The 21,923-nt window shown below is 41.1% G+C and overlaps 1 protein-coding gene across 1 annotated transcript in view; it reads left to right on the top strand.

The window, feature by feature from the left end:
• Positions 1 to 21,923, top strand: part of C2cd3 (C2 domain containing 3 centriole elongation regulator) — a 98,022-nt gene that overhangs the window by 25,621 nt on the left and 50,478 nt on the right. The window contains 7 exon segments of the mRNA XM_050154456.1: positions 2,312 to 2,459; positions 10,591 to 10,742; positions 11,512 to 11,733; positions 12,367 to 12,479; positions 15,353 to 15,471; positions 19,350 to 19,472; positions 20,770 to 21,258. Coding sequence (XP_050010413.1) covers positions 2,312 to 2,459; positions 10,591 to 10,742; positions 11,512 to 11,733; positions 12,367 to 12,479; positions 15,353 to 15,471; positions 19,350 to 19,472; positions 20,770 to 21,258 — 1,366 coding nt within the window.

Consider the following 21,923-nt stretch of genomic DNA (forward strand, 5'->3'; position numbering starts at 1 on the left):
GGATGCCTCCAACATGTACACAGAAAACAAGAGTCAGTCGAACATTTAGAAGAGAAACAGAAGGGGGACAGTTCCAGAATATTTAGCAAAAAGAGAAAATATGAAAATAAAGTTTAAAATTAAGAACATTTTCAGGGGGCTGGAGAGATGGCTCAGTGGTTAAGAGCATTGCCTGCCCTTCCAAAGGTCCTGAGTTCAATTCCCAGCAACCACATGGTGGCTCACAACCATCTGTAATGAGGTCTGGTGCCTTCTTGTGGCCTGCAGAGATACACACAGACATAATAAATAAATATTAAAAAAAAGAACATTTTCAGTGTATTCAACATGTGGATAACTATAATTTCAGAAATCATGTTTAAGAAAAGTAAAGAAATAGTGCTGAGAGTGTGCTTGTTTAAGGCTAAGAAACACAGACAAAATTTAACAATACAATAAATCATAAGCAAGTAAATTAATTAAAATAAATCGTAGTTGTAAAAAAGGAAAAACAATACAGAGGACTACATACTGAAGAGTAGAGATCTCTGACGATCTGTATGCAGAGTAGGTGCAGGTAGCAAACAGCTACTATGGACAGCATAGACCCTAAATAAAGTTATATATGGGCCTGGAGTGATGGCTAAGCTGTTAAAAGCACTTGCTGCTGTTGCAACCTGCGTTGCTCCTAGCACCATATATTAACAGATGTAAGGAAGGGTCCAGAGAACAGGTACACACTAGGTACTGTCTTAATTAGGGTTTTGTTGCTGTGAAGAGACACTATAACCATAGCATCTCTAAAGGAAAACATTTAATTGGGGTGGCTTACAATTTCAGAGGTTTAGTCCATTATTGTCATGGCAAGAAGCATGGTAGCATGCAGGTAGACATGGTGCTATGGCGGTAACTGAGACTTCTACATCTGGATCCGCAGGCAGCAGGAAAAGCAAGTCACACTTCCTCTAAAAAAGCCACACTTCCTAATAGTGCCATTCCCTATTTTTAAAAACATGTTATATGGGCTAGAGAGATGGCTCAGTGGTTAAGAACACTGTCTGCTCTTCCAGAGGTCCTGAGTTCAATTCCCAGCAACCACATGGAGGCTCCAAACCATCTGTAAAGAGATCTGGTGCCCTCCTCTGGCGTGTGGAGGCAGAAAGTTGTATACATAATAAATAAATCTTTAAAAAAAAAACATGTTATATAAATGGATACCAAGAATATTTTCCAAAAAAAAGGGGGACAATTTTTGTTCCTAAGAGGCTAGCGAGATATCTCAGCAGATAAAGACATTGGTGCCAAGTCTGACAACCTGAGTTCTGTCCCTGGAGCCCATGTGGTAGGAGAGAATCATTCTTACAAGTTGTCCCATGCATGGAAATGATCTTTCTCTCTGTTTCCCTCTCTCTTGCTCTCGCTCCTCTAAGTAAAGGAAATAAAACCAAAAAGTTTTGAAGTAATATATAGTCTCATTTGAAGGTAATGATTGTGCACTTTTTTGTAGAAATTAAAAAGAATGGTAGCTAGATTGAAAAAGAAGCTGAGAAATAATAAATACATGAGTCAGTGATCAGCATATGGTATTTAATATTATTGCTTTGTTAGTAATGGATGTTCATTTAAATATTGTTTAATTCACTAACATTAAGTATTTGTTATTATAAGAGAAAAATAAGCTGAATTTTTCCTTATAGTGTGAATCACTCACATTTGTGCTTCCTCAGTTTGTAAACTCCTTGTAGTGTTTTATTCATTTTTGTTTGTTTTGTTTCTCAAGACAGAGTTTCTTTGTGTAGACTTGGCTGTCCTTGAACTCAATCTGTAGACCAGGCTGGCTTCAAATTCACAGTGCTTATCCAGTTTTATATCCAATGTAAAATTAATCATGTCATAATAATTCCAAAATACATATGTTTGTTTAATTGAAGAAGATGTTTTTGTGAATTAGCTCTTTTTTCACAAAAACATTTACTTTAAAAAAAAATGATAGTTACCATTTTTTTTTTCTCCCAGCTAGAGCACGGGTACCACAAGGACCACAGCTTGACCTAGGTTAGGTTAGCCATCTCTATGGCAACCATAGCACATAATAGATGGCCAGCAGACACTTGCTGAGAACACAATGCTTGTCAGTAGTGGGTTTTGAGTCCTAATTGACATCATCCCAAGAGAGGCAATATGGAGTTGGAAAAGGACACCAGTAGTTTGTGGAGAGTGAGTCCTTAGCATTCCTCCTTTCCCTGTTAGGAAGTTTTGCCAGAGGTGGGGGTGGGGGTGGGGCAGGTAGTTCCACCATTAAAATCTTTGCCTTTGTTTTTCTTGTCTCCAGTGCTGAATTATCCCAGGGTCGTTTCTGGAATGGATTAGGCTCGCCTCCAGACTCCCCAGCTCCTGGAAGTGATGTGTACTGCAGCAGTGACCTGAATGACCCTCAGTATGACCAGAGTCTCCTGGAGAACTTGTTTTACACAGCACCTGTGAGTCATTGCATCTGAAGTTCCACAGATCGGGGAACACAGCATTAGCAGCCGCAGTCACAGTACTCACGGGAAGCTGTTCATTTTACATACAGCTTATTTAATAATGATGACAGCCAGAGAAGAAAGTATTATCATTTACAGAAAAGAGACAGGCCTAGTGACATTTCCTTTTATCCCAAGAATACGTAGCAAGTGTCATAGCCAGAATCAGATTCAGATTCAGTCGCGCCCAGAACCTGTGTTGCAGTGTGTCATACGGCTTTGTTGGAGCTAATACAGGCATGCTTCAGAGCCCACTCAGTGTCTATTCAGAAAAGTCCAGAAACATTTCTACTCACAGGTAACAGAACCCTCTTTGGGCTTGTAAAACAGGGAATTCTTTTCAGGCAGTTCTACTTTATGCCAACCTTTTTATGTCAAGCTGTATGAGGAGTTGCTGGTTTAGCATCTTCCAGACCAGTGGTTCTCTGTTGAAATAGGAGCGGCAGGGCTGCGTCCCCGGCACCTGGCCGCCCGCATGGCTAGTTTATACCCAGAAATAATTACACGGAAACTGTATTCTTTCAAACACTGCCTGGCCCGGCTAGGTCCAGTTTCTTATTGGCTAGCTCTTACATATTGTTCTAACCCATTTCTAATATTCTGTGTAGCCCATGAGCTGGCTTACCAGAGAGGATCTTAACCTGCATCTGTCTGGAGTGGGAGCATCATGGCGACTCCTCCTCTAACCTTCTTTCTCCCAGAATTCTCTTCTGTATACTCCGCCTACCTAATTTTCTATCCAATAAAATGGGCCAAGGCAGTTTCTTTATTAGTAAGAAATCATTCCCACATCATTTCCCCTTTTTCCGTTTAAACAAAAAAGAAAGGCTTTAACTTTAGCATAGTAAAATTACATATAACAAAACAGTTATCAAGTAAGAATTACAGTTACAATATTTATATCTATTTTATCTCTTATCATAACTAAGGAAAACTATAACTATTTATTCTTCAACTCCATCAAAGACTCCAGAAGGATATAATATTATCTAAGTAAACAAGAAATAAGAAAACTCTAGAAATGACAGAGACATCTCGCTGCCTGGACAGTCACCCAAAGTTCCTCTGTACCGTTGGGGCATCCATCTTCGGCCTACAGGCCCATGGTATCCAGATACATTTCCATGAAGCAGGAAATTTTAAAGACAGTTCAGTCACTTTCTGCTGTGTTCTGTAGAATGTCTTGTAGACTCTTTCATGAATCAGGAACCCCGAAAGACCATCTCACCTTTAGGCAAGTTCAGCAGTCCTCTCTCTGAGGGTTCTCTGTGTCCAGTTTATGCAACAGTCCAGGCAAGAGCAGTTTCTTGCCCAAATGACTATCCAACTCCATAAGGATCCTCTTCGATGCCCATCTTCCTCTTGAAGTAGCTGGTGCTGCCAGGAGCAGACGTGTCTCCTTGTCATGAAAAGTCCTAAGTTATTAAAATATTTTAAATGCCATATTCTGCAGTCTTTGAAAGATATGAAGAATGCCTATCTAATTGAAATATATCTCTATATATCTAGAAAATCTAACTAACATGACTACAAGCTTAACTATTAGCAATGATTATCCATTAACAACCTATATTTCCTAATTATACATTACATTTTAAGTGAACTACATAATCACAATACCTTAATCAAGTTCAAAAATACATATACATATAACAAAATTGACCTTAAAATCCATACCAATGCAAATTATTCATATCTATATCATATCCCCCTTTAAATGTAAAAGAACATTTATAAACAATATTTGGGAACATGGGCGTAGTTTTTTCTCTCCAAACTGCTTCCTGCTGAATGGGGGCACTGTTAATCAGATCATTTAGGGTGTAACCTGTGTGTCAGGTTCATCTCGGTTGGCAGTTGAGTGAAGTAATTTTTTGAGGGTGTTCACAGCAACCTTTCAGGAGGGCGTGGTCTATCATACCATACCGGGATAGATGCAATCCATAGGGTCACATCCTCTGTGGAAACAAAAGAAGACCCTCTCCAAAGCATCATATCCTTAGATCCAAATTTTGAAGTCAAGATACCTTTAGAACATATGTGCAGGTTCAGCTTAGCAGCCCATATAATAAAATGTCTCTTTGTACTTAGCTCCTTCACAGTCAAAAATTTTAAAGAAAACACAATGTACATAATCCAGACTCTCTGTGAATTTTTCATTTTTACGTGGCTTATTTTTCTTTATTTCTCTTAATCTATAACTATCTGTACTTCTGTACTCTGTCTCTTTAAAGACTTTACCCTTTTTCTTTTTAAGACATTAACTTTATTCTTTATATTCTCTTTTTTTCCCCAAGCCTACGTACATTCATCCAACGGTGTCTGAATCTGTTTTACTGTGAATCTGTATTTTTTTTTTTATTATCCAGGAGCATTTCTTAAAATGTTAAGCATTTCTTAAAAACTTAAGTTGCACCATGTATAGGTAATACGGTACTGCCTGTGTCCTGCCCAGTCTAAACCTTAACTGCACGGTTTTAAGGTAATTACGGTAGTTCCTGCCTGAGATCAGCACAGTTCAGCAAGGAGCAGCCGCTCCTGCCTCAGAGTCATTTGGTGCTTTTGAGCTGAGCACAGTTACAGGCAAACAGCAGTTTACATTGGAGCCGCAATCAGCAATTTAATTTTGAGACTGAGTGTGCAGCACAGAAACTCTTTTTATCCAAGTTACAGCCAAATCTGACACGCAGAGCACTGCGCAGTCTGAAAACGCGTCTCTGTATGGCAGCAGGAATCCGCCATGCTCTTCCGCCTGCCTAAGCCTGATTCCGCCATCTGCCCAGGTGTAGGCAGGGAACGCTGAGCCATCGGCAGGTCTCAGAGCAATCTCCTCCGATCCCAAGTGGGAACAGAAACATCCAGTCCCATAAAAGCCTTGAAATGCTTTAAAGCCAGAGTTCACGCTGGCAGCATAGCCCCAGGAAGCCGCGCTTTAAAATGACGCAGCTTTTTTTCTCTGCTGCTGTTGCTGAATCAGGAATCTCTCTACAGCACGCCACCAACAAAACAGCAAAAATCTGTGTTAAACTCTCTCTCCCTTATTTTTAAGCCTTCTCAGGTTTTTAAGTGGATTTAGCCCATCACGTCTGGGCGCCATCTGTTGAAATAGGAGCGGCAGGGCTGCGTCCCCGGCACCCGGCCGCCCGCATGGCTAGTTTATACCCAGAAATAATTACACGGAAACTGTATTCTTTCAAACACTGCCTGGCCCGGCTAGGTCCAGTTTCTTATTGGCTAGCTCTTACATATTGTTCTAACCCATTTCTAATATTCTGTGTAGCCCATGAGCTGGCTTACCAGAGAGGATCTTAACCTGTGTCTGTCTGGAGCGGGAGAATCATGGCGACTCACTCACTCAGCTTCTTTTTCCCAGCATTCTCCTCTGTCTACTCCGCCTACCTAATTTTCTGTCCTATGAGGGCCGAGGCAGTTTCTTTATTAATAAGAAATCACTCCCACATCAGTTCTCAGCCTGTGGCTTGCAGCCTCTTTGGGGTCATAGCAGATATTTACATTATAACAGTAGTAAAGTTACAGTTATGAAGTAGCAATGAAAATAATTTTTTGGTGGGGCTCACCACAACATGAAGAACTTTATTAAAGGGTCATGGAATTAGGAACCACTGTCCTAGATGCTATAAATAGTTAATTGCTTTCCACAAGTAATCCTGGAGATTATTATCATGCTCCTCAAATAATTGTTTGTTACCATACAAAATACCTGAGGTAGGCTAACTTTATAGAGAAGAGAGATTTATATAGCTCATAGTTCAGAAGGCAGAAAGTCTAAACAGCACTCTCAAAGCTCTGATAAAGATTCCTGTGGCTACACCATCTCATGGCATGTATGAAATAGGGATCACATCACCAAACAGGAAGTCATGGGGACTGAGTCCCGTCATCATCCCTTCCTAAGAACTTTTCCTAACAGAACTGAAAATCTCTTTCCATGAGGCCTGACATCTTAATGGTCACTGAGGGCCAAGCTTTCAACATAAAAAGCTTTTAGGGACACATTCTAATCATGTTCAGACCATCACACTTCTGATTTTGCCTTTTTCTATGCCAGGAAAAAAAGTGACTGAAACACAAGGTAGTTTATTCTGGCCTGGTAGTGTTGGGCCCTAGAGTCCAATCACCGAGGAGGAGTCGCCCCAAGAGACCATCTCTCACACCACAGTTGATGTAAAAGCATGAGGATTTTATTAATTCTGTCATGATAGGGTCTTTCAGCATTCGAGAGGCCAGAAAGACCCCAATTAGCTGGTACAGGCTATTTTTAAAGGAAAAAGCCACAGAAACAAGGGGGGTGTCTGGGGGTGGTTTTTTTTAACTATTATGATTGGCTTATTCAAAAGGGCTATTACCAATAATTGGCTAAAGAGTGGTTGCCAGATCAGATGAGGTAAGGGGAAACATCTGAGGGTCACTTTGCCCCTTTCCCAGGGACTGAGTCAAAACATCAGGAACTGAGTCAACACCTAAGGGCTATCTTGCCCCTGTTCAATAACTGAGTTCTATTTGGAGAACATTCACAAGGACTCAAGGGGGAATGGAAAGTTCCCAACATTTCAGTAGTACAAGTCTAGTTGTTAGGTCCTTGGTTCCCAGGGGAAGGGGGAGCATTACTTCTGAGAGGCCTCTAAATTGGCCTCAGAGATGTCAGAAATGACTTTAGAGTTATTTTAGAATTCCACAGTAGTAAGCTGGGGAGGGTTGCCAAAGCTGAAACAAAATGGGGAAAATTACATGATATTGTCAAGCAGGAGCATAAGCAAGCATAAAAGGTCTAAGAGACTTGAGAGTTTTGAAAGGCAGAGTTAAGAATGGACTGTCTTAAAGCAACTTGGTGAGGAAAAGGCTTATTTCAGCTTACAGCTCACAACTTAAATCTTCTATCACTGAGGGACATCAGGACAGGAACTCAAACAGGGACAATGGAGGAACACCACTTCCTGGCTTGTTTCTCGTGGTTCCTTCAGCCTGCCTTTTTATACAACCTAGAACCACCTTCTAGGGGTGGCCTGAGCCCTCCCACTTCAAGCATTAATCACAGAAGAACTGACCAGCACATGAGCATAGAAAGGATCTATTTAGGAAACAAAAAGGATGTTGGAAATAGACTTTTTTTCCTGCGTGGTGCTGGTGATTAAACCTAGGGCTTTGTGTGTGTGAGGCAAGTGCTATAGTCCAAGTCCAAGAAAAGTGTGTTTAAGTACTGCAAGGAATCCAATTAAGTAAATGAGAATTTTCAAAAGAATAGGGAATTTAGCAAGGCCTTGAGTTTGAGCCCCAACACTGGGAGGAAAATGAGTTTGTAGAATAGACTGGCACACTGTGACCAGACTGAGAAGCTTTGCATGGCAGGTGAGGTGAAAATGACAGGGTTTTAACCAAATGGGGAGCAGAATTAGAGGGCAAGCAATCCAGAGCAGAAACAAAGCTTCTGCGGTCTTGAGAGAGGAGAGAGAAACAGAGTAAAAGGTGGATGTAGCATCAAGAAAAAGAGAGCTTGAATTTGAAAGAGTCTAGCTGTTAGGATCCCAGGACCTCCTGCCTCACTGTAACTGTGTTCCATGTGGGATAAAGAAGAAAGCGTCTCTTTACTTCACACTGACTTAACCAGTGTCCTATGTGCTAAGGCCTTTACATGTTGTTCTTCCATTAATCATGACCTGTGCCAAATGTTTTCAATTCATACTTCAGTTTAATTCTTTAACTAGACCCATGAAACAGTATTTTCTCTGTCTTACATACCATGAAAAAACAGCTTAAATAGTTAAATACAGGGAATTTAAATACTTAGAAGTTAAATACAAGGAAGCTGGCCTGTGGTGATACACACCTGTAATCCCAGCACTTGGGAGTCTGCGGCAGGATCCAAGGTTCTAGGCCTGCCTGGTTAAAAAGCAAATTCAAGGCTGCATAGTCAGGCTCGGCTTTAACACTAAAAACATTGTAAGCTGTTGAGTGGCAGAACTTGAACCCTTGCCCGGACCTTCTGGCAGCATACCTGTGTTCTTTTGCTGTCTCATTCTTTAAAGTTCTAAGCATGGCTTTGGAACTCCACCCGGCTTCCCTCGCTTCCCTGTTTGGCCTTTATTCACTGGTGTCTCCGCGCTGGCATCCTATTCCCTCCTCAAACACCTCAGCTTCTCTTGTACCTCCTTACTTCCTCCTTCTGATCCTTCTCTGTGAATGTAGAACTGTTTCTAGTCATCTAGTAAACTGCATTCTTCAAAAGGCCCTCTATGAGGAAACCATCCTGACTCTCCCAAGAAGAATGGGTTATACATAACCTTTATTGTGCGTCTTTGGTGCAGTTTTTCATAAACAGGCGTGTGTACCATTGTTATTAACCATACAGCAAAGACAATGAATAAGTGAATGTCCGAAGGGCACTAAATAATCCCCCCATGCTATGTGAGCAGAATAACTTCAGAAAGTGTTGATGCAGACAGTTAACCAGTTGATCGTGAACTATCAAGAAGATCAGGGGTTTAACATGTTCATGTTCTGCTCCAAAGACAGTGTTTGGCATTCTGATATTGAGTAGTAAATCATCACCGCGTAGAAATGCATGCAGCATTATTGCTCTTTGGTTCGGATTCCTGGAGTTCCAAGCCCAATTTAACAACCCAATTTGTATTTGCCCTAATTTATTTTAACCTATAAATCTACTTAGATTTTGTGTTGTTGGGAGCTGCTTGTTCGTTTCCTGGCTTCCCAGACTCCTGAAATAATCGCACAGAAACTGTATTATTTATAATACTGTTTGGCCAACTTAAGCATATTGCTAGCTATTCTTATATTCTAAACTAACCTATCTCCATTAATCTATGCAGCACCACGAGGTCGTGACCTACCAACAAAGTTTTGGTAGGCTGCAGAAGCGTACCCCCGCCCTCCACCTAGCTCTGTTCTGCTAAGCCACTGGCCAAAACAGATTTATTCATTAACCAATAAAAGCAACGCATAGACAGAAGGACTTCCCACACCAGATTTTGGTTATCTTTTATCTGACCATTTTTATTATAATGTTTGTTTTGAGTCAGAATCCCATTATGTATCCCTGGCTGGCCTGGAACTCACTATATAGACCAGCCTGGCCTTGAGATCCACCTACCTTTGCCTCTCAAGTGCTAGAATTAAAGGCTTCTGTCACTACACCAGGCTTCTGTATTCATTTTGAAAAGCAGCCATCAAAGGAAAACCTATGATCAAAAAGCTTTCTACTTTGATCTTTGAGTAAAGTTGTCCTTGTTATCATGGGTCAACAAACTATGTGCCTAAAAATGCTGAAGATGGAAATGGGAGGAGACAGACTTGAGTGACACATTGTGTGTTAGATACTGTGTGCCCTTTACAGTCGGAAGCCAAATAGTCATAATGCCACCTCCTCTGTTTATTTTGCACTTTGTAATACAAGAGGCCAATTTAATCCGTTACAGTAGATGCCTTTTCTCGAAAATAAAATTAAGGGGGTTTTTCAGCTGATTTCTTTTTGAAGGCAATTTGTGAAATAGTCATTAATTTTTAAAAGCAATTTTAAAAACAGAATGAATAATTTAGAGCATGGATAATGGGGGCAAAGACAGTCTTTGCACCCAGCTAGGTGACATTGTAACAACCATTCTGCCTCAAACTATGGTAGAAAGACAGACTTAAAAAATCATGGAAATCAAAATGTAGGTTCCCCCCCTTATAGCTGGGAATCACAAACAGACTTCATGGTGTTTTCTATCTGTAAAGACAAGACAAGGCACCTGGTAGGAACATGCTGCCTACTTAGCTACATGTGCAACTCTAGCACAATGCTGAACACAGCCAACAGTCAGTGCAGTGGTCTCCCTGAGCACTTTCCTGTCTTCTTGTTTACCCTGAATGGACTTAGAGCTTATCTTTGAACTGCAGATTGTTCTTGTATAGCCAGGATCAAAATGGAATATATCCCTTCTGCCATTTATCTCTTTAACAGAATGGTGTTTTTAAAAAGAATTGCTGCTTGCTTTGGGAGAAACAGTGTAGCTGCTTCCGCTGAAGTTAGCATCTTTCAATGCCATGCCTTCTGTTTATCTTCCTCTAGAAATCTGAAGTCAGTGCCAGTGACTTCCTCAGTGAAGATGAGAGCATGGAACCTTCTAAAACAGTGAACCAGTCAAAAGCCTCTGACAGATCTAAGGTGGTAGGGTCAAGTGAGCACAAGCTGAAGAAGATGGCAGCTGTCAAGAAAAGCAGGTGAGCCTCATGAATGCTGAATGTAGGCCAAAGCGGAGCAAGAGCATTGTCGCAAGGGAAATAGCCTGGATTTGGCCAAGCCTGCAGAAGTGCTTAAGTTATATATAGCAGCTCATTGAAGGATTTCAACCCTAAGATGCACAGCTCAACAGGCAGAGATAGGTGGATTTCTGTGAGTTCAAAGCCAACCAGGTCTACAAATTGAGTCCTAGGACACCCAGAACTACATAGAGAAACCCTGTCTCAAAAAGCTAAAAATTAATAAATAAAAAAATAAAAGGTGATGCTTGACAAGATGAGTTATGAAGAAAGCAGAATAGTGGGTGGTGGTATGACTGCTGTTATCATACCTGTATGGAAAATGTGAAGAGCACACAATGACATGGTAATGAGATTAGGGTAGTGGGTAAACTAGAAGAAGTTACACTTCCCTTCTAGAAAAATCTAATTCTGTAACACCCATTCCTATACTTGTACGGATATAAATCTTACAGTTAAAGAATATTTTTACATAATTTTAGATGAGAACCAGATCTGATCATAAATGCTGTTTCCAATCCTAGCATGGAAGTTAGAAGCAGGAGAATGGGGGAGATGGTGTTCAGGCCAGCTTGGACTACATAGTGAGACATTGTCTCAAAGTAAAACATAGAGCTGTTCCTACTTATCTTTGGAAAGAAATACTCACTGCTTGACCTCTTTCCTCCTGTGCAACTGGATTGTTCCCAGTGGGTCTCTAACTCATGCCTACCTGTCTGTGAACTTACAGAAGTGTGGTTGATGAACAAGTGCTCTCAAGAATTCCAGGACATACCCCAGCGACGTCACTAAGTGTGGATAGACTGGCACTTCTGGGTAGAATACATTCCGTCAGAATCATCATTGAAACAATGGGCGTCCCTCCAGATAGTCCCCATATGACACCAAACAGAAAAGACTTTGCTGGGAAACCACCAAAGCCAGCAGCAGCAGCAGCAGCAGCAAAAAAGCGGTATATCTAAATAAGAAGGCTAAGTGGTTCTTGGGGAAAGTGTGGCTGATAATAGGAAGGGTGTAACTGTTTCATGTACATTTCAATCAATAAATTGATTCAAAGTTCCCAAGAACGAGGGTAAATTTAGAGTAAAGAAAGCTGGGGTAGATGGTGTTTTTCAGCCCTTACAGTTACAGCAAAAGAGACAGGCACCTAAGATGGTTATCTGTAGCATAACACCTCAGGGTCCAGAGAGATCATTTACCTTGGAAGTACTGTGGGTGCTCTCAGAAACAAGCTCCATCCCACCTGGCAGATGGTAAAAGACTTGAAGAGTGAGCTCTAAGTGACCTCTGAGGCCATGCAGTCCTGGAAATAGGAACTTCAAAGATAGAGAGACAGAAAATAAATGTACTTTTTTTTGGTTTGGTTTTAGATTTTTTTCCTTTTTATGTATATGGGTGCTTTGCCTGTATGTGTACCACATGTGTGCGTGATGCTCAGGGAAGTCAGCAGGGAGGAGAGCACTGGATTCCCTGGCACTGGACTCCGGTGGGTGCTCTTGCCAGAGCAACAAATTCTCTTAACTGCTGAACCACCTTTCTAGCCCTTATTTTGTCTGTTTTTAATTAGTTTTTTTTTTCCTTCCAGCACTTTCTTTGTGGAGTATCACTTTCCTGTGGGCTTTTCCAGACGTGGACTGGGAAAGACAGCTTTGATCACTGAGGTCGTGCGACTTGCCTCCAGTAAAGTCGCAGATGGAGGTAAAAAGTGAGCTAGTTTTCTGCTGATCACTGCCTCTGACCAAACTGCTAGAATTAGAAGTGTGTGCCATCACCCATGGCTTGGTTTTTGCTTTTTAAAATGGTCTCACTATGTAGACTGGACTGACCTGAAACTTTAAGTCATCCTGCCATTGCTTCCCAGGTGCTGGGATTTCAGGAGTGTCCCACATGCCTAGCTGTAGAAGGCACTGTTTAAAGTAATGTCTTAGGGTTACTATTGCTTGATAAAACACCATGACAAAAGAAGTTGGGGGGAAAGGGTTTATTTGGCTTATATGTCCACATCTTAGTCCATCGTCAAAGGAAGTCAGGACAGGAACTCAAACAGGACAGGAACCTGGAGGCAGCCTGCCTTTTTATAGAGCTCAGGACCACCTGCCCAGGAGGGAACCCACCCACAATGGACTGGGTTCGCCCCATCAATCACTAATTAAGAAATGACTTACAGGCTTGCCTACAGTCCTGTCATACTGAGTCACTTTCTCAGTTAAGGGTCCCTCCTGTCCAGTGACTATAACTTATATTAAGTTAACATAAAACATAAAACAGCACAAGTGTAAAATGTTTTGTTTTTTTATGTAGTTGATTTTATCTAATTTTTCTAATTTTTTTGGTTTTTCGTTTTGTTTTATTTTGGGTTTTTGTTTTTTGTTTTTTTAAGACAGAGTTTCTCTGTAGCTTTTGGGGCCTATCCTGGAACTAGCTCTTGTAGACCAGGCTGTCCTTGAACTCACAGAGATCCGCCTGCTTCTGCTGGGATTAAAGGCGTGCACCACCACTGCCCGGCTTATTTTTTCTTTTGTTGCATGTATTTTTGATATTGTCTTTTATTTTCTTTTTATTGTAAATATTCAAACACCAAAAACATGTTACTGTAGCCTAATATTATAGATACTTTTAATTTTTTTAATTACATTTTTTGGAAATTTAATTTTGTATGGGAAGGTGGAAGTGAGGGGCAGCAGCAGGAATGGAAATCCAGCGCAACTTTCGGGAGTCGATTCTCTCCTGGTGTGGGCTCCAGGAAGGGAGCTCAGGTTGTCAGGCTTGACAGCACATGCTTTTACCCTCTGAGCTGTCTGCTCACCCAGCAGCTGCTTTGAAGAGTGGGTCCTCATTTTGGTCATATCAAATACTAATTGTATGATCTTAGCAAATCACTTTTTGTCTTTAGGCTTCCCTTACTAATAATATTGATTAGACTATGTAGTTCATTGTTGTAAAAGAGGCCACTAGTTTATTCCCGAAATAATCACATAGAAACTATATTATTTAAAACACTACTTGGCCCATTTGCTCTAGCTTCTTATTAGCTAACCCTTACATATTAGTTTAACCCATCTCCATTAATCTTTATCACCACAGGGCAGTGGCTTACCGGCTAAGTCCTCCTCAGGTGGGGATACATGCCTCTCTCCAACTCCTCCTCCTTTCTCCCAGCATTCAGTTTAGTTTTCCCCTTCTGTCTATGTTCTGTCCTATCAACAGGCCAAGGCAGTTTCTTTATTCACCAGTGGTATTCACAGCATACAGAGGGGAATTCCAAATCAGTTATGATATCTTTCAACTCTAAAAACCTTTCTGTAAGGCATGGTTAGCAGTTTATACAGATTTCTCCATTATTACATTCATTCGCTTAGCACCAATCAAGGCTTAAGAAGCAGAATTATGTGATTGATACAGTAGCTATGAGGAAATGTTCTTAGGTAGGAAGGAGCAATCTTAACACAGGTTGCAGTAGAATTCAGTCTGTTCATTAAGAACTACTACTGTGTCCAGAGACTTTCTGTTTGCCCCTCAGTTGACTTCTGGTGTCCAGAAGAGGTAGAAGTGTTATCCTTTTCCTGGGTACAGCAGCCAGAGAAATTGATCCCGTGGTGACTCATAGTTCCTGGGCACAGACCCACATTCTGCCTAAGAGTAATGAGAGGGCGAGAGTCAAGAATTGAGATTGCCAAAAATGAACAGAGAAGAGTAGGTCAAATTTGGTGATTTGAATGAATGAATGAATGTTCAGTACCAGATTCTCTATATACCTCGGCTGTTGGTGAGCATTGTTCAAACCTGCTAAAGATGCTCAGAAGTGAATGACCTGTAACTGAAGTAATAGGGCTGAAGTGAGCTCATCTTTGATTTGATTCTCAGATTTCTTAGATGAAATGTCTTAGATGAAGCTCCATTACCAATGACCAGTGTCACTTCATCCTGTGTACAGTAGAGATTCCTGTCTACTCAGAAGGCCTCAGCTCCACCTGATACGACTAACTAGCATGAGTAGTTGATACTCATCCTGAATGACAGCCTGAATGTCTTGTCCGTTAGCCAGAAAATTTGCTTACTTTTATTATTGGAATTTTAAATATTGTTCTTCTATAAATTCATTTTCCTCTCATCTTCCCTCTAGTTAATCTCCTTTTTCTGTTGAGCCACTTACCTACCTGATTTTCAAAAACAGTCATGTTTGCTAGGCCATAGTAGCACACACCAAGCAGGCAGATCCCTGTGCATTCCAAGCCAGCCAAGGCTACAAGTAAGACCTGGTCTCAAAATAAATAAACATTTAAAAAATCACAGTGTCTTGGCCACAGTGAGATATATGGGTAAGTCGCCTTTTATATCTTGGTTCACGTTTAAAGATCCTTTCTCATAGCAGATCTGAAACAGTAGAACCCACTTATCTTCTGCTACTATACCCAGCTTTTTTTCTTGTCTCTCCCTACAGCCTTTGATTTTATAAAGTCACACTGAATTCCTGAATGAACTTGAGAAGGGCAGGTGGAGTCAAAGCATGTATTAGTGGTGGCTGTGGTTGGTTGTGTGACATGTGACTGTTTACCTGTTCTCTTCCACAGTGGTGAAATTCCAGCAGCGATTTGTGTGTCCAATAGAGTTTGGTGGCCCAATGATAGAGCACTGGTGGAATTCTAACCTCACCTTCCAAATTTATGCAAAGAAAGCCCCACAGAAAAAGGTAAGTTATTTGAGCTTTATACCAGGCATTTTCCTAGATAAATGAGATTTCTGGGTTCAAATAATAACAAATGTTACAATGCTAAATACTCTCTGCCAGCACACTGTCACATCTAATAATTACACCAGCTCTGTGAATTCAGTATTTTACCACCTTCGTTTCCTAGAAGAAGCTAAGTTCAGTGACGTGTCTGAGATTCCCACTCTAACAAGCAGAGCCAGAGCAGCATGCAAGTTCTTGGTCTGCTCTGGTTTTGTTTTGTTTTTTTGTTTGTTTGGTTTTGTTCCTTTTTTATTTTTGAGACAGGGTTTCATTTATGTGACCCAGGCTGATCTTGAACTTGTGGCCCTCCCACCTCAGCCTTCTGAGTGCTAGGATTGCAGGGGTGTGCTAACCACAACTGCCAGAGCCCATGTCCTCAACCTCCTGACTGTGCTTATAAACCGTAGTAGCCTGGTGGCAGGATCAGGATGGGTTGTTTTATACGAGCCTCAATTTGAAGTCCTCTTGCCCACACCCAAAATAATAAGATCGTAGGTAGCGACTGATCAAATAGTTCCAGTTTATGAAGTTCACTTGCAAGAGACTCCTCGGAGGTGAGTGACATGGGTGGGAGCTTGATTGCTCCTTCAGTGAAGATATAACCTCTTAGAAAAATAGTGAAACAGGAAGGAACGGGGAGTAAAAAGAAATCAGAGAATTGTTCAGCCATGAGAAAACTTCAACACAACCTCACTTACATTTTAATATATTTATATTGCATTCCCTAAACCTAGTTAATGGCTTTTTTCTAATTATAAAAGAAGTTTGAATTATTTTTTAAAACTTTAAAAATATTTTTCCATTTGAATACGACCCACCAAGAAGGCAAAATTTGCTTATAACCTGGCATGGTGATTCATGTCCGACACTCCCGAGATAGAAGCAGATGGAATCCTGGGAGTTCAGAGTCAGCCTGGCAATGAAGCAAGTTGTGTTTGTTTGTTTGTTTTACATTTAACATTTGTGTTTTACTTTTCATTTATTTTGTGTGTGTGTGTGTGTGTGTGTGTGTGTGTGTGTGTGTTACTAAGGATTGAACCTAGGACCTCAAAAATGGTTGCCAAGTTCTCTATAACTGAGCCCCAGACATCTTTTTACTTTTTATCCTTATCAGGTTCTCACTAAGTTACCAGGCTGGCCTTGAACTCACTGTGGTCCAGGGAGACTGAACTTTCTGTTCTTCCTCAGCCTCCTAAACAGCTACGATTACAGACCCTGCTGATGTGACTTCCAATTGAGCCTGATATGTTACAAAATGTTGAATGTATCTTTTGTTTGTTGGGTTTTTTCTTAATATTGTGTCATGGGTTTTTTTTTTAATTTCCAATTTTCTTTTAATAAAATAGTTTCCCACATAATTTTATGTTTAGGGAACTATATGTTCATATTTATATAAGCCTCCTTGGAGCTGTCTTATGGGTGTCCGATCTCCTCTTCCAAGTGGTCTTATATCCCTGATTACTGAAAGAATGGAGGGTTGGGTCTGGGCCGTGGTCTTGCCCAGTGACTGCCTAAAAAAAACGCCACCTTTTATGTGAGTTTTTCCATAGTGCTGAGTTGGTTTGATCCTGTAATTAGACTGGAGAGAAATGATCTTATCTACAGTTCTAGTCCATATCTTCTCCAATGGTTTATAACAGTTGGCCAGAGTTGATGTATATGGCGTTCTCGAATATGGAGGGAGCCCTTAATTAGAATTTTCCTCATGCTGGGAAGCAGCAGAGACACCTGTGGTGTTGGGCTGTTACAGTAAATGAAGTATACCTAACTTTCTAGCCAGTTCAATTGCTTCTTTTTTTTTTAAATTATTTATTTATTTATTATGCATACAATATTCTGTCTGTATATATGTCTGCAGGCCAGAAGAGGGCACCAGACCTCATTCCAGATGGTTGTGAGCCACCATGTGGTTGCCGGGAATTGAACTCAGGACCTTTGGAAGAGCAGGCAATGCTCTTAACCACTGAGCCATCTCTCCAGCCCCCCAATTGCTTCTTTCATATTTTCCATTGCCCTTGTGCCTTGAGCTGAGTTTGATCAAGTGTGGGGAAAGCCTGCCTCCATGCAGCTGTTACCCAAGCCAGTAAAAGGAGGGTTATCTAAAATTTATTCAAGACCTCCAAATTTATTATTCAACTTTTATCAAACATAACAAGTGTTGCTCCTATTACTGGAAGCTTTTAGTGAGCTGGCAATGTTGGTACATGCCTGTGATCCCAGCAAATGGGAGGCAGAGGCAAGTCCAGGACAGACAAAGCTACAGAGGAAGACCCTATCTAAAAACAGCAAAATAAAATCATTTGTGAACTGATAGCTCTTTGGAGGGCCTGCCATACAACTATATGGTTATAATAAAATTAACTTGTTATATATAAGAACAGTGGTTCTCAACCTTCCTAATGCTGCAACCCTTTAATACAGTGTTGTGGTGACCCTTGCCATAAAATTATTTCATTACTACTTCAAAACTGTGATTTTGCTACTGTTAGGAATTGTAATGTAAATATTTTATATGTGACACCCCCACCCTGCAACGGGTCGTGACCCACAGGTTGAGAACCACTGCATTAGATATTTAGTTGTTTCTTGTTATTAACTACTTTTAACACATGCAATTTGTGTATAGTTTTTAATATGTTGTTATTTTTCTAGTGTAAATTCCAGAAATGGAATCACTGGAGCAAAAAATACAAAGCTGCTCATAGTAACTGCCAGATCTCCTGTATGAAGACATGTTGGCGGTTTATTTTCCAGCCTGTTCATACGACAGCTTTGTTGTCTCAATAGCATATCACATGTGACTTCCTCAGTCTTTTTTTTTTTTTTTTTTTTTTTTGGTTTTTCGAGACAGGGTTTCTCTGTGGTTTTGGAGCCTGTCCTAGAACTAGCTCTTGTAGACCAGGCTGGTCTCGAACTCAGAGATCCTCCTGCCTCTGCCTCCCTAGTGCTGGGATTAGACTTCCTCAGTCTTACATTAGTCAAAGAATCTTACTGTAGAAAACTAAATTTTAATAGAGAAAGATGCTTTTTGTGGCTTATAAAAAATCCTCTGTAATCTGTATTTTCTAGGGGAAATTAATAAAATCCAAAAGGGAAAGTAAAAACTGGCAGGATATGGTGTTGACTGAGGTTTCTGTCCTGCCCAGTCCCACAGCCGTTAAGTCCCAAAGAATAACACAGAGATCTACATTAATTATAAACTGATTGGGGGGGCTGGAGAGATGGCTCAGAGGTTAAGAGCATTGCCCGCTCTTCCAAAGGTCCTGAGTTCAATTCCCAGCAACCACATGGTGGCTCACAACCATCTATAATGGGGTCTGGTGCCCTCTTCTGGCCATCAGGCATACAAGCAGACAGAATACTGTATACATAATAAATAAATATTTAAAAAAAAATTATAAACTGATTGGCCTATTAGCTCAGGCTTCTTATTAACTCTAAAAACTTATATTAGCCCTTAATTCTTGCCTGTGTTAGCCGCATGGCTTGGTACCTTTTTCAGCGAGGCTGTCACATCTTACTTGCTCTGTGTCTGCAGACTGAGCTTTGCTTTTTCCAGAATTCTCCTTTACTCATTGCCCTGCCTCTACTTCCTCCCTGGTTGTCCCGCCTGTACTTCCTGCCTGGCTACTGGCCAATCAGCATTTTAATGAAAAGTAGTACAAGTGATAGGGTAAGACCATTGTCCCACAGCAGTATGGTAGCAGTATTGGTCACATCATAGTGGAGCTTTGTACTTCATGAAGCACTGTTCTCTCACAAGCCACATAGGCTGTCACTTCAGTTAAAGTCCCCCATGGCTCCTCCTTAAGCTTTTTCTTTCCTTATTCTATCAGCCGGAAGCCGTTGGATCTGCATCTCTTCCTTTGCGAGCTGTCATTCAGTCCGAGCTGCTTTCTTTCCGTAACCAGCTTCCAGTGCAGCAGGAACATGGCTCATCTGCACTTGGCCCCCTCCAGGTATGTGGGTGTACATCCAGAAAGACACGGCTATCTCCTGAACATAATATGGCTGCACACAGGGAAAGGAAGGGCTCTGCAGTTGGGAGGCTTCTGTTGAAGAGCAAGAGTGCCTGGAAGGCAGTAAGTACGTACAGTAGTGCCTGGGAGGAAGCAGGAGACGGACAGACGAGCCCTCTCTGAGGAGCCAATGTCTGAGGTGATAGCTGAAGAAAAGGGAAGAAAGTAAAAGCCCTAAGGATTGTTCCCATAGGATAGCAAGCAAGAGTCAAATGGTAGAAAATAGAGTTATACACACTGGTAAGAGTGAAATTCAGATCCTTTTAGGTTAAGGCAGTGTTTAAATTTTGGACTTGTGACCCCAGGAATTTTTTCCAAATTCCCTTTAAACTGAAAGAGTTCTTTAGCCCTTCCTATTTTAATATTTTAGTAATTTTTAAGATAAGCCAGTTATTTATGCTGTAGACTGCCCCTCTACTGGTTTACCTAAGTATTTTTTATTTTGTTTCATTTTTTGAAAGAGGCCTTCATTATATAGTCTGAAATTCTCGATCCTTTTTACTTCAGCCTCCCCAAGTCCAGGAATGACAGGTGTGCTCTAACTAACTCAGCCTCAATCATGATTTTAAGATAATTATAAAATGGCAGTTTCATTTCTGTTGTTGTTTTTTAGATAGGGTCTCACTATATAGGCCTGGCTGTCCTGGAACTCACCATGTAGACTAGGCTGACCTCGAACTCACAAGAGGTCTGCCTGCCTCTGCTTCTCAAGTGGTAGGGCTAAAAGGGTGCGCCACAACACCTGGCTTCATGTTCCTCGTGAAACTTGGAGCTTTATCCATTATGCACTTGCTCTACCACAGAGCTGTCCAGCTCTGAGCATTTATTGATGGACATTACTCTGTATAATGGTGAAGAGGAGTTACTGTCCCTTACCAGGTTAATTTTGCTTTAGTGTGAGCTGACAGATTCTTACCTTATTCACTAGGTTATATCATCTGTTGCTGTTACTAATTCTGACTTGGCCACTAGGAGCTTCTTCAGCTGGGGTCTGTGTCAGTTATACGTGTCTCCATCCTTTTCTTAGCATTTCCTTATCTTCTCTTACAGAATGATTTACAGGTCATCATATATTGGTAAATAATCTGTCTGGCTCCTCTTAGTCTGGGAGGTTGACGAATATGTCTGTTAGTATTTGAGGATGGATGAATGTATTCTTAAGTTTGTTGTCAGCTCCAGAATTCCGATTCTAGTGCTACGAGACATTCTCACTGACTCTTCTCCTTTTGTCTTCAAGGTCACCATGGAGCTTGTTTTAGGCAACAAGGATTTCACTGGTGTCAGTGCCAAGTTAAGCAGCAGCACCCAACATACTCCACTTTCTGCTGCTACAAGTCCAGATATGGCACGAAAAACACTCCAGGATACGACCTGCACCCAAAACCCACAGAACTCAAATCAAATTCATGAGGAAACTTCAAGGAAAACACAAAATTTAGTGCTCCCCAACCCGAAGTCAGCAAACCCTGTATCCTCAAATTCTCCAGACGTCATGACTGTTCCGCATCACAGTTTAGTACATCAAACCAATGGGTCAAGCAGAGAAAGTGCCTTACTATTACATGTGCTCTTGATGGTGCCAGATGGGAAAGACTTTGTTTCTGGAGAGCCGGAGAAACCACCACCGTGCAATGTGTACTTAAAGTGCAAGCTCTTCCGCACAGAGGAAGTCACCACGTCTGCCATCTCGTGGGGCACGGCGCAGCCTATCTTTAATTTTTCTCAGGTAGCTTTGTGTGTTTCCTGTCCATTTGTGGTTTGTGGGGGCAGGAGACAGATGTATCTTAAGTGTACTCTGCATACTGGAAGAAGCTTTGGTCGCTGTCTGGTGTGCTATGTTGTTGTAGGAGTAATGTTGCCCAAAGTTTTGATCTCTGCTTGTTTCTGTTGTCTCTGTTTGCCCAAGTTCTAGATTCTCTTCCTTTCTGCTTCTTTTAAAAGTATCAGGTAAAGTCTTCAACTCCCCAGCTTTCTCCTGTCTCTAAGTTCTTCAGTTTTTTAGTTATGTATTTCTTCTCATTTATTCTCTATTTTAATATCCATCTCTTGATTCTTCTGTAGAATTTAGTTCTTTAGTGCTGACACTGATGATTGAACCTAAGACCTTGTGCGTGTTAGGCAAGTCCTATACCACTGAGCTACACCCACAGCAAGCTACTCTGGTTTTTTTTTTTCCTGACTTAACAGCTGATCGATTTCAGTCTTAAGACCAAGAGAAAACCTAGCTTATCTTCCTTGGAAGGGTTGAGTACGTTTGGCAGGCAGCCCTCCAGTGGGAAAAGGTGGAGGCTGCAGCACACTCCCTTTTCTTCTCTAGCTTTAAGTGTTAGCCTCCCACAATTAGAATTCTAGTCTCTCTGTTCTCCTGTGGACATGTGGATTCCCACAGCT

This window comes from Alexandromys fortis, unplaced genomic scaffold (genome assembly GCF_014885135.2).
Source record: "Alexandromys fortis isolate MF-2015 unplaced genomic scaffold, M_Fortis_MF-2015_v1.1 scaffold_77, whole genome shotgun sequence".
NCBI lineage: Eukaryota > Metazoa > Chordata > Mammalia > Rodentia > Cricetidae > Alexandromys > Alexandromys fortis.